General features: G+C 37.3%; 1 protein-coding gene across 9 annotated transcripts in view; it reads right to left on the bottom strand.

Annotated features, from left to right (window-relative positions):
• The window catches only part of CDK19 (cyclin dependent kinase 19), a 191823-nt gene that overhangs the window by 56508 nt on the left and 122438 nt on the right, over positions 1-12877 (bottom strand). For all 9 annotated transcript variants that reach the window (XM_019443090.2, XM_019443091.2, XM_019443092.2 and 6 more), the window contains 2 exons: positions 3590-3700; positions 910-1050 (listed from right to left, as the gene is read on the bottom strand). In XM_019443090.2, the coding sequence (XP_019298635.1) occupies positions 910-1050; positions 3590-3700 (252 nt within the window). The remainder of the gene's footprint in view (positions 1-909; positions 1051-3589; positions 3701-12877) is intronic.

The following is a 12877-nucleotide window of genomic DNA, read 5'->3' as shown; positions in this document are numbered from 1 at the left end:
GGCATTTGGCTCCAATTTATCTTCAATGCCACAGCAAGAGACGGTCAAGTCAGATGACAAGGCCTGACAATGTAGCCACAGGTACTAACTAGATCTTCTTGTGTATTCATTCCTTTCTATAATAAATACTTTTCCTCAATTAGTAAAACTGAGTTGACCTAGATTCATCCCTACCATATCCCTAGAATCTCCGAAAGCCTAAGAAATAATGATCTTGAAACCATTTTTTCAAGGAGAGTTAGGAACAAAACTTCCAATTTTAAACTCATGATTATTACAACTATTCAGTACCCATATTTTCTTACAAATAAACAAAAAAAAATCTCATCAACATAAACTAAAATAACAACAATGCAAAGATAACTGGCATAGAATCTGACATTAACAAATGTTTGTTACATGTGTACTGAAAAAAAGGTAAAACCAAACATTTGATTTGTTCATAATACTGATAACAACCTTTATTGATAATACTGACAACATTCTATTTACTGGATGCAGGGTCATTATTTCCGTTTAGCTCTTAAGGGAAAAAAACAATAAGAACTCAATCTTTAATTATTAATATTTTTACTGAAAATGAGCAATAATGTGAAGCACAAAATGGACTGAAAGGTACTTATTTTACATGTGACTATTCCATTAAGATTATACCAATTATGCATTGAAAACCACACAGACATTTTATAGCTATGCATAAATATAATGAAAGAACATATACCAAATGTTAATAATGGTACTCTTTTAAGCGTAGGCTTATGGGTGATTTTTATTTCCTTCTTTTTTGGTTTTATGTATTTTCAAAATTTTCTATAATCAATGTTCATAATAATTGTACCAAGAAGAAAAGGTGTTTTTAAAAAGAGGTCAAAAAAGCCATATTGATCAATTTAAAAGAAACATACTTACCAGATCTCTGTGAAGCACCCAATTTGCATGGAGGTAATGGATACCATCAAGAATCTGGTAAAGTAATGATTTGACCATAGATCTTGGCAACTGCATGGGCTTTTTATTTGCTTTTGATGCACGGTGAAACTTAATAATGTGCTAAAAATTAAAAAAAATAAAACATACTATTATAACATAGTCTCTGCTAATATTTGTATCAATAAAACACAATCAAGTCTACAATAAATTCTCTACATTTAAAAATTACTTATTAAAGGCCAATAATGACACAAAGAAAAATAATTTGAATGATAAGGGACCTATACTGGGGGTGAGTGTGACAATGTTATTGTGGGTATAATAACTAGATTTACTGAAACCAGTAAGATTTTCATTAAATAGAACCAAAAGGTAAAAAGCACTGATACTTAAAAGACTGCATAAAAACAGTACTAGTATTTTTTTTGAAAAAAAAAATAGTATTAGTTGTATTCTCTACTGACAGAATGAAAGATTAAAAGAGAAGAAAAAAATACTCTATAATTCTTTACTACATTTTTTAAAATATTTTATTTTAAGTAAACTCCATGCCACACATGGGGCTCAAACTCATGACCCTGAGATCAAGAGTTACATGCTCTACCAACCGAGCCAGCTACATGCCCTTAAATCTTTACTACTGTATAAAAAGTTAGCACTTAGTAAATCTGTATAATGTCACTGACTATGTGTACATTTGAATTATTGCAAAAGTCCACCTTCTTTTGGCATAGGACGAAATTAGGATATATTCCTAGTAGTTAATATTAAATAAGAAATCACTAGAAAGGAGGAAGGAGAGAAAAAGGTGGAATTCAACCTCATTGAAATAAATACAACTGGATCACTATATTAAAATTTTTATGACCACATGTTATTTTGTAGGTTATGATAACATCATTTTGATAGGGAAGATATGCTACCTGTCCCCCAAACCTCCACCTCCATCTTTGCCTCACCCCTGTGCAAAACACAACATGATGGGTATTAAAGGTCATGTAGGAGCGCCTGGGTGGCTCAGTCCGTTGAGCGACCAACTTTGGCTCAGGTCATGATCTCACAGTCCGTGAGTTCGAGCCCCACATCAGGCTCTGTGCTGACAGCTCAGAGCCTGGAGCCTGCTTCAGATTCTGTGTCTTCCTCTCTCTCTGCCCCTCCCCTGCTTATGCTCTGTCTCTCTCTGTCCCAAAAATAAATAAAAACATTAAAAAAAATTAAAAAAAAAATAAAGGTCATGTAAACCCCTATTGAACAACACTGGTAAAGCTGTCAATAATGCTCCACTAACTTAAAAATGGCCAAATGGCATAGAAAAATTTTAACCTATTAACAGAGCTTTCTTGCTTTTTCATAAGCTGTTTAACAACATGTACTTTATTTAAGGAAATAATAGAAAATTAGGGTTTATATGGAGGGGCAGTATCCAGAAAATATATAATAGGAGCTACACATATATAACTTTCAACATTTTATAGCCACAGCAAAAGAAAAAAAAAAAAGAAACAGGTAAAATTAATGTAGTATATTTTAATTAACCCAGTTTATTCAAAATATTATCATTTCAACATAGAATCAAAATAAAAAATATTAATGAGATTTTTTTTTTCATACTAAGTCTTCAAAAGTCCGTGTGTATTTTATATTTACAGTACATCTCAATTTAGACCAGCTACACTTCAGGTGCTCACTAGGCACACATGGCTAAGGGCCATCATGTTACAAACGACATGGTTCTACAGGACCCGATCAGTCCAATGCACTGCATGTCCTTTCATCATATCACTGATGTTCAAGGTGAAGTACGTACATTATCAAATAACTCTTGGATCCAAACCCACAAAGGACCCGGAGAAATGGGGAAAACATCATTTTTATGAATATCCATGAAAAGAATGGAGAAAAATTCACTGGACACTGTTATCAATATGCTGTAATAGCATAAACTCTGAAAGCTCCTTAAAGACCGAGAAGTCTGTCAAAGTTATTCCTAAACAGATGTGTGACTTTATGTAGATGACAAACCGCACTATGTTAAGTCAGAATTTAATTACCCAAAATTTGAACTTCCTGCCAAGTTTGATTTTTTTTTTTACTTTCAGCAACTCCTTGGATAAAATGTTTAAGCATCTTGATTCCCAACTTAAAAACTTTAGAATTGGAATTTGGGGCTAATATTTGTAAAACCATGTATGTACCTCGATTTTGTGGAGTCGGTTTTAAATGCCAAAATGTTGCAAGAGATTGACCTTAACTTAGGGAAATTATTCACAAGTATATAACTGGTGAAACTTGAACTACAGTGTGTACCACAAAAGAAAGCCATTTTCACTACACATATCAGTAAACTGCCATTAATTACTTGCATAAAATTACAGTTTCATACACATTAACACTTTCTGAAGTAAGATTTCTGAATATTACAAATACTATCTTCTCAGTATAATAACATGATAATGTTCATTGCTCAAATTCTTTTAAATCTGCATTTGCATTTATTTTTTTATTTTTTTATATTGCATTTGCATTTATTATATTTATTTTGAACTCTGGTCAACAGAGCAAGTTTTGTTTTACGTGCATTAGCAATACGCAGTGCATACATTTGTTTCTCCATACCTAGATGAAAAGAGTCCTAAAAATAAAGTGAATTTAAACTTACCCACAAATCATGTTCTGCATAATCAAAGAGCAGCCACACCTTCCTGTCACTGTGAGAAAGGAACACCTTCTGCAATGCGATCACATTAGGGTGCTTCAATTCTCGCAAAAGCTGAATGCAAGAGAAAGAAGAGGGGTCACTCTCCTGCTAGCAAGGAGGGGGGAATGATGAACTTTCTATAAGTTGAAAGTGAAATCTTTGAAAATTTAAGCAAAATAAAAGAGAAAAAAAAACCCTAATGGGGCGCCTGGGAAGCTCAGCTGGTTGTCCGACTCTTGATTTTGGCTCAGGTCATGATCTCACGGTTCCTGGGTTCAAGCCCCACATCGGGCTTTGTGCTGACAGTGTAGAGCCTGCTTGAGATTCTCTCTCCTCTCTCTGCCCCTTCCTACTTGTGTGTGCTCTCTCTCTCAAAACAAATAGACAAACATTAAAAAAAAAAAAATACCCCTACTCAGAGATAAGTTCTGTCAACACCTTGGTGCATATCCTTCAATTCTTTTTCTATGTGTATGTGTATGTTTCTAAGTGGGATCACTTTGGGTCGCCTGGGTGGTTCAGTTTGAGCACTTGACCCTTGATTTCAGCTCAAGTCATGATCTCAAGGTTGTGAGATCAAGCCCTGCAGCGTAGAACCTACTTGGGATTCTCTCTCTCCCTTTCTCTCTGCCCCTCCCCTGCTTATGTTCATGATCTCTCTGTCAAAATAAGTAAATAAACATTTTAAAATAAATAAAATAAAATGGGATCATTTTAAGTAGTAATATGTAAAATGGTAAACAAAAGTAATATCTTATCACTAAATGATTAAATATATTTTGGAATGTGCCTATCTTTTTTACTGTTGGGGGACAGGAACCACATATTAATACTGTCTATATCTACTCTAACACAGTATGTGCTCAATAAATATTTGACAAAAGAAGGAAAGATATTTGACAATCTCTACACTAGAGCATGTGGTTGAGGGTTTTTTTTACGAAAGCAGTGAGTATAAGATAATCTCTCATACCCACTGATTAAAAAAAAACAATTGGTGTGGAGAAGAGGTCCTATAAATAGAGAAAGGATAAGCCTGCACAGAGTAGAAGCTGCACCGTGATAAACAAGGAAATCATAAAAAGATAGACCGGATCAGCAAGTGAAAACTTAGCACCTGGCACTTAACAGGCAGTTGCCTGATAAAATATTTAGCAACAATAACTTTATCTGTCCAAGATGAAAGCCTATAAACATGCCTGCCACAGGCTGTCCTTAACCAGGGTTCAGATTTAACACAAACATATTCAATTTGATATTTTGAATGTCTTTTATTTGTTTTTATTTTTATTTTTTTAACTTTTATTCAGTTTTGAGAGACAGAGACAGACAGAGCATGAATGGGGGAGGGGCAGAGAGAAAGGGAGAGACAGAATCCAAAGCAGGCTCCAGGCTCCAAGCTGTCAGCTCAGAACCCGACATGGGGCTCGAACTCATGAACAGTGAGATCATGACCTGAGCCAAAATCGGACGCTTAACCAACTGAGCCACCCAGGTGCCCCAGTCTTTTATTTATTTTGTATTTTATTTGAGAGAAAGAGAGACAGTGTGTGCATGTGAGCGGGGGCAGGGGCAGAGGGAGAGAGAAAATTCTAAGCAGGCTCCATACTCAGTGCTGAGCCTGACACAGGGCTCGATCCCACAACCCTGGGATCCTGACCCAAGCAGACTAAGAGTTGGACACGCAACTGACTGAGCCACCAAGGTGCCCCTGAATGTCTTTTAAATATAAAACTCTGTGGCAGATACAAAAAGGGAGAGGGAGCAACATTTCTACTGAATACTTTGTGTGTAAGATGATTACATACACACACACACACACACACACACACACACACACACACACACGTTTTTCTCTCATTTAATTCTTACAACTACCCTATGATGTACCTGGAACCTGAAGTCCAGTGTAATAAAAATAACTTGACTAATATCAAACACCTAGAAAGAGAAGAGGTTCGGATTTAAATAGATCTGCCTAATTCCAAAGTCCATGCTTTTTCCATTATGGCTGAAGTCCTTGTCTTCAATTCCTACAGTGTACTGGGCAAGACAGACATATAAACAGATCAACGAGACAAGAGAAAGATGAATTGCCTACCCAATCTAATAACTTTAAATGAGTAAAGTATACCTTGCATGCCTGTGCTGGAATTCTGTAAAAATCGTGTGAACTCCATCTCTGGAACTTTTACAAATTACTTCCCAGCTGCCTAATTCTTCACTACTTTTGACGTCAGGTTTCCCAGTTCTTCAATTCTCTTATTTTGGCTCTGTACTTCAGCTCTTTCTCTTCACCTGCACTTTGACCACCTTCCTGGAAAGTGCTCTACCAGCTCTAATTTGGGCGTGGTTCCCAGATATGACTCCCTGGGTTCTCCCTCAACCCACATGCCCTGAAACAGAGTTAGGATGGGCTGAGCTGCCCCTAGACAGCGGTCTACTTTTCACAGTCTGCCTCAGGATTCTATCCGTATTTCCTATCGGATCTAGGTAGAAGGAGGAGCTGGAAGGAAATATCCGGGGAAGATATAATAGTCCTACTCCCTTGGTGGGGAGGGAGAGAGGAGGGCGATTAAATGGGTGCTCAGCTATCAGCTGTTATCTGTTCCCTCTGCCTAAGAAATGTTAAACAACCCTGCGTCTTGCTTCAGATGCAAATATTAGACAAAACAGGCTCCTAATTAATGACTGAATCAGAGAAAGTGGCATTTTGGAGGGATGCAGAGCTATATCCAGTTTCCTGCTTTTGAATATTTTAGGCTCCCAGACTCAGTGGGTTAATACATTTAATGACCCCACTTGCCATGGTCAACCTTCAAGCGCTTGGACACTGGTAAGAAGCCTCACTGCAGGTGCAATGCCTTGTTACCCTCTCTTTCTCTCAATACTGATGAACTTAGAAAGTTTAGCTTTATTATGTCTCTACCCAAAATACGTTATCTTTGTTGCCTGCAGTGGAAGGGAAAGTGAGACTCACTTCTGCATCTAAACTAGGCTCTGACTTGTATGGGGGAGGGGATATCACATGTAGCAATATTTAATCAATATCTCTAAAAAATTATGTTTTCTGTGACTACAAACTGGTGATCCCTCTACAATGAAGCCACTTTAACTCCCATATTTCAACATTATTTTGAATAGGTAATACAATCCAAAAATCAAAAGTACTTAAAAGAGATCTCATTACCATTCCTGCCCCTAGTGACCCTAGTCCCTCTTGCCTGCTGGAATTAACAACTTTTATTAATTAATCCTTCCAGTGTTTCTTTATGGAAATAAAGCAAATGGAATACCTATTTTTAATCTGTCCTTATTTACTCAAAAGATAGCACTTAACTTTTTCTTAGCACAATCTATCTTAGAAATCCCTCAATATCAGAAATCCCTCAATTGATCCCTCAATCCATCAATGTTAGTATGTAGAAATCTTTCTTTATCTTTCTTACAGCAGCAATGTATTTCTAGGTCTTTTGCTTTCTAGGTTCTTTTTTTTTATTGTGGTAAAATATACATAACACAAAACTTATCATTTTAACCATTTTTCACTGTACAGTTCAATGGCATTAAGTATATTCACACTGTTGTGCAACAATCGCCACTATCCTTTCTTCAAAACTTTTTAGCATCTCAAACTGAAACTCAGTACCATTAAACAATATGGCCCCTGAAAAACTCTACTTTCTATCTCTATGATTTGACTATTCTAGGTACCTCATGTAAGTGGAATCATATAACATTTGTCTTTTTGTGTCTGGCTTCTTTAACATGTCTCCAGGGCTCATCCATGTTATAGCATATGTCAGAATTTCTTTCCTTTCAAAGGCTAAATAATATTCCATTGTATGTACATACCACATTTATTTATCTATTCATCCCTTCCATCATTCCATGGATATCTGGGTTGATTCCACCTTTTGGCTATTATGAATGAATAATGCTGCCTTGAACACTGATGTACAAATATCTCTTATTTTCTTTTATATATCCAGGAGTAAAACTGGTGGATCCTATCATAATTCTATGTTTAATTTTTTGAGAAACCACCGTACAGGTTTCCTTTTAATATGACCTACAGGAGAGAAAAGTGTAGAGTTTTCAACTGCATGCATTTAGTAGAAATTTTTTCCTAATCCCCAAATTTGCATTTTCTAGCACAGCAATATATACTTTGTATTTCTGCAGATCTGCTGAGTCTTTCCTACCCTACAGGTCTCTATAAGTCACTAACATCAATGTGAAAGCAGATGACGCAAAGAAAATAGCAAGCTAATGTTACTTATGCCTATTCTGTTCTTTCTTCAAATTCGTCCTTCAATCGACAGCCAAAGTGGTGTTTCAAAGATACAATACTGATCATCTCCAAACCCAGGGACAGGTCTAAGGAAGTAAAACAAGAGATAAGGCAAAGGCCAAATACTGAGGAACCTTGCAATCCATGCAGAAGTGTCACCAGTAAGGTTCTTTAATATCACTGGAAACTTGCTGGGCACAGGGGGTTAATGGAGAAGCCAGCTGACACTAAAGGTACCACAGTCTGGCTTTCTTCTGTGTGTGTCTCATGGTCAGACCACTGAATAAGCAAGTTTGAGGGTGAGTTTAAGATGACTCTCAGATTTGGCCTCACGGGATCATCTGCACTTTATGTGTATTTATATTCATATATTTTTATATTGCTTTAACAGTTTACAACTGCCTCCCTCCTTAAACCTTGAGGACAATTTTTAAATTATACCTGTATCTCCAGGGACTAAACACAGCCTGAAACATAGAAGGAGCCCTGTTTTTAGTGATCTCCTCTAGTTTGAGGGCTTCAAATGTCACCTATGTGCCTGAACTCCCAGATGTTTATCTCTAGCTCACACCTCTTCCCTGAACTCCAACGATGTGTATCAACATCTCTACTTCAATGTCTACGAGCCAAAACTAGGGTAATGATTTCTACGTACCCTACCCTCTACCTCAACTGCTCTTCCCCAGGCTCAGTTGATAGCAACTTCATCGTTCCTGTTACTCAGGTAAACAACTTCAGACTTTAGCTCTATTTGCAATATACCTCCCCAGTGAGTCTTTCCCAGGCCTTCTATTTGAAATTATAACCTCCCTTGCCACCTTTATTTTTTTTTTTTTCTGCAAAGTACTATCACTACCAAACATATTACACCTCTATATCCCTTATCTATAATTCTAAAGAGCTTGGAAAACCTAAAGCTTGGGGTACCTGGGTGGCTCAGTCGGTTAAGGATCCGACACTTGATTTCGGCCGAGGTCATGATGCCACAGTTTGTGAGATTGAGCCCTGCATCAGGCTCTGTGCTCAAAGTGCAGAGCCTGGTTGGGATTCTCTCTCCGTCTCTCTCTGCCCCTCCCCTGCCCACTCTCTCTCTCTCAAAATAAATAAATAAACATTAAAAAAGGAAGGAAGGAAGGGGGGTGCCTGGGTGGTTCAGTCGGTTAAGTGTCTGACTTTGGCTCAGCTCATGATCTCGCGGTCTGTGGGTTTGAGCCCCGCGTCGGGCTCTGTGCTGACAGCTCAGAGCCTGGAGCCTGCTTCAGATTCTGTGTCTCCCTCTCTCTGCCCCTCCCCTGCTTCTGCTCTGTCTCCCTCTGTCTCTCAAAAATGAATAAATGTAAAAAATAAATAAATAAAAACAAAAAAGGAAGGAAGGACGAAAAACAAAAACTTTCTAGGAACTCATGTAGGAAAAACAAATTTAACTTCAATGGTAAAATAAATCCACTCTCAAGGGCACACATCTTTCAGGTTATCAGATTCTGATTCTATGGAAGCTGTTTTACAACTCTGTACATTATAGCTAACTGATAATAATGCAGAATAATTCTTCTATACACATGCAAATTGTCCTGTCCAGTAGAGGTTCATTGACTTCCCTCTCTCATTATGGAAGAGGCCAGTTTTGCCTCACTTGCACATCATTTTAACCTTCCTGATCTATAAATATGTCTGTTCTAGGAGTCTCCTTTTAATATATATTTTTTAATGTTTATTTTTGAGAGAGAGACAGAGCATGAGCAGGGGAGGGGCAGAGAGAGAGAGAGAGAGAGAGAGGGAGAGAGAGGGAGACACAGAATCTGAAGCAGGTTCCAGGCTCTGAGTTGTCAACACAGAGCTGGACATGGGGCTCGAACTCACGGACTGCGAGATCATGACCTGAGCTGAAGTCAGACACTTAACCGACTGAGCCACCCAGGAGCCCTAGGGACTCTCCTTTGAATGGGCTATACCATCTACTTGGTTCCTTCATTTAACAAGTTAAATAAAACCTTGAAGATGTGTTCCTCTTATATCCGTATCACACCATAATTTAACCTTTTTTTAAAAAAGTATCCTTTAATACTCATTTTGCAGAAATATCTCACTTGCATTCACGTGAAGCTGTTATAGTCTTTATTCATCCAAGTGTGAATGTTCATACTTCTATACTAAAGAATATAAGTAGGTTTGATTACTGCTTCCCTGGGGGTTAGATAACATAATATATATACCATATTATCTTTCAAAAATCTTTTTAAAATTTTTGAATCTAAAATACATCTGTTCCTGGGGCTTTGTTTAAGAAATTGTGGACCTAGCTATTGTTTATTTATTTTATCTTGTTTATCATCTGTCTCTCTCCATTAACATATAAGCTCCCTGAAGGCAAAGTTTTTGCTGGCTTTATACCCCCAGTGCTTAAAATGGTTCCTGGCACACAGTAAGCACTCAAGAAATGTCAAATGTCAGAAGAATTAAATCTGCTGAACTTACCTAGTTTTTACAAAATAAACCAGTAAAGAGCTTGGAGTATTGTAAGACTTTGCTATCGTTTCAAAAGGTGTTTTGAATGATTCTGTTTTTAATAAACTGAACAGACTGTGTCTACAAATAGTTTTTCTAAGGATACTCACTTTCCTCAAGCTACATTTATTTTAGGCTTAAAAAGGAATGGTTATCTCCACCAGCGCCCACACTACCAGAAGTACAAGTGTGGGGCCTTACTGTAAAGAGCAGAAACAAGACTCTTAATAGCTCAGGGTGAAATATTTAACCTGCATAGAACCTGCAAAGCCAAAGGATATGATGAGGGTGTTTCCTGAAAGGGAAGCACTACAAAATTCTAAAGAAAATGTACACAGGAAAAAGGGACACAGGGGGACACACACGAGGAACTAAAGGAAAGATTTATCCAATCACTGGTTACCCTCAAGGTGACTTTACTAACTAAATGCTAGACCCGAAATAATTGCCACTCAAGAGTGTATTCTCTACCCTTATTTACGGAAGCAAACAAATGAAAAGAAGGAAATTTCTCAACCACTATTTACTGAAGAAACAAATGAACAAAAACAGTAAATATAAATGTCCAATAATAAGAAGACTGATAAGTAAACTATGTGGATATCCACATATTGTTGACTCATAGGCATATGCCTTGAGTTTTTAAATACATGAGAAAACACTTATACAATAATATCATGATGTAACATAAAAGGGCTGCAAAATAGGAGCGCCTGGGTGGCTCAGTCGGTTGAGCATCCGACTTCAACTCAGGTCATGATCTCACAGTTTGTGGATTCGAGCCCCGCATCAGGCTCTGTGCTGACAGCTTGCTCAGAGCCTGCAGCCTGCTTCAGATTCTGTGTCTCCTTCTCTCGCTCCGCCCTTCCCCCCGCTCACGCTCTGTCTCTCAAAAATAAATAAATGTTAAAAAAAATTTAAAAAATATTTTTAAAAAAGGCTGCAAAATATTAAATGTTTATAAAATAGGAAATAGATCAAAACATTAATATAGTTATGTCTGGATGGTGGGATTATGTGTGACTTTTAGTTCTTTCTATTTTTCTATTTTACAGGTTTTCTATAATGAACATTACTCTTGGGATTTAAAAACTCACACACATGCACACACACACACACACACACCCCCGCAAAAGACAGTTCTTTCTCTCCAGAAATCTACCTGCTAAGATAAGATGACTATCAAACTATCACAGCTTCTTATGTAGTTGATCTGAAAAGGGACACAATGAAAGAAGGAGATGGTCGTGCTTTTACTACCTTAATTCTTGGAAATATCAGATTTTACCAATGGAGTTGAACCTCTTGTCACACAAATATTTGTTCAACATGACATTATGGAACTACAGATATGCTTTAATCATAACTAAACAACAGTTAAGTATAATACGATTTTCCTGTTACAATCCCACACTAATTGATAACATCTCCTGTGACAGATATGCAGAAAACTAAAAAGATCTCAAAGGAGCTAATGAAGAATGTGCAGTAAACATGCCAAGATTTTATCTGATCTTCCTTCAAGGGCATATAAGTGATTATAAAGAGTATCCAGTTTTCACTGTTCTAAACATATAATAATTCAAAGTTATAATACTAAACTTTTATCTCTAAGGTACTACTTAGGATCCTGACTCACTACAAGGAGGCTTGGGCTAGACCAACAATTACAGAACCCAGTTTTTATTTTTATCCACACATCTTTCTTCCCCTCTTATCCCCTCTTTCTGTTCTCCAAGTCTCTGATGCCCCCACGGTTCCAGATTCCTCTTTTAGGGTATCTGAATGGAAAGGGTCCTCTTATACTTCAATAACTCACTTATCTCAAAGTAAATTCAATTTTCTATTCTTATTTGATCTGTTGAAAGTAACTGCAGGATTCATTTGACTATCAATCTTTCCCCATAGTGAACATGGCTTTCCTTTAGGAAGCACTGAGTATACCATTTTTTTTTAAGTCTCTCTCTCTCTCTCTCTCTCTCACACACACACACACACACACACACACACACACACACACACACACACAAAGACAAACGAAACTGTTTATTTTATGGCAAACAGGATTCACCTAACTCCAAAATGCCCCAATATTCCTAAAGTGAAATCTAAGAATTAGCATTTTGAAATCTGACACTCGCACATCTGTGACAGCAGCCCTTCTGGAAGCTGGTCTTTGCAAACACAGAGATACATTATAACCTTCCAGCAGGTGGCACTCATACTCTGAAAAGGGGTCTATAAAACAGTAACCCAGCTCTGGTTAAAGGTGGCCCTACATTTTCTTGCTTTATTTTACCTTAGGGACACTACTTAGGTACCAGTCATAAGCTTCAGGGAGGTCAATGATCCACTTCCACAAAGAGGAAGTGACAGTGAGGCAGCAGGCACAAGGCAAAAAGTACAGGTTTTAGAATTCTGAGATCTGAATTTGAGTCCTGACTGATTAA

This window comes from Panthera pardus, unplaced genomic scaffold, assembly GCF_024362965.1.
Source record: "Panthera pardus isolate Hobbes unplaced genomic scaffold, ASM2436296v1 HiC_scaffold_17, whole genome shotgun sequence".
NCBI lineage: Eukaryota > Metazoa > Chordata > Mammalia > Carnivora > Felidae > Panthera > Panthera pardus.
Note: the sequence above shows the minus strand (reverse complement) of the source record. Positions and strands in the feature narration are given on the sequence as shown.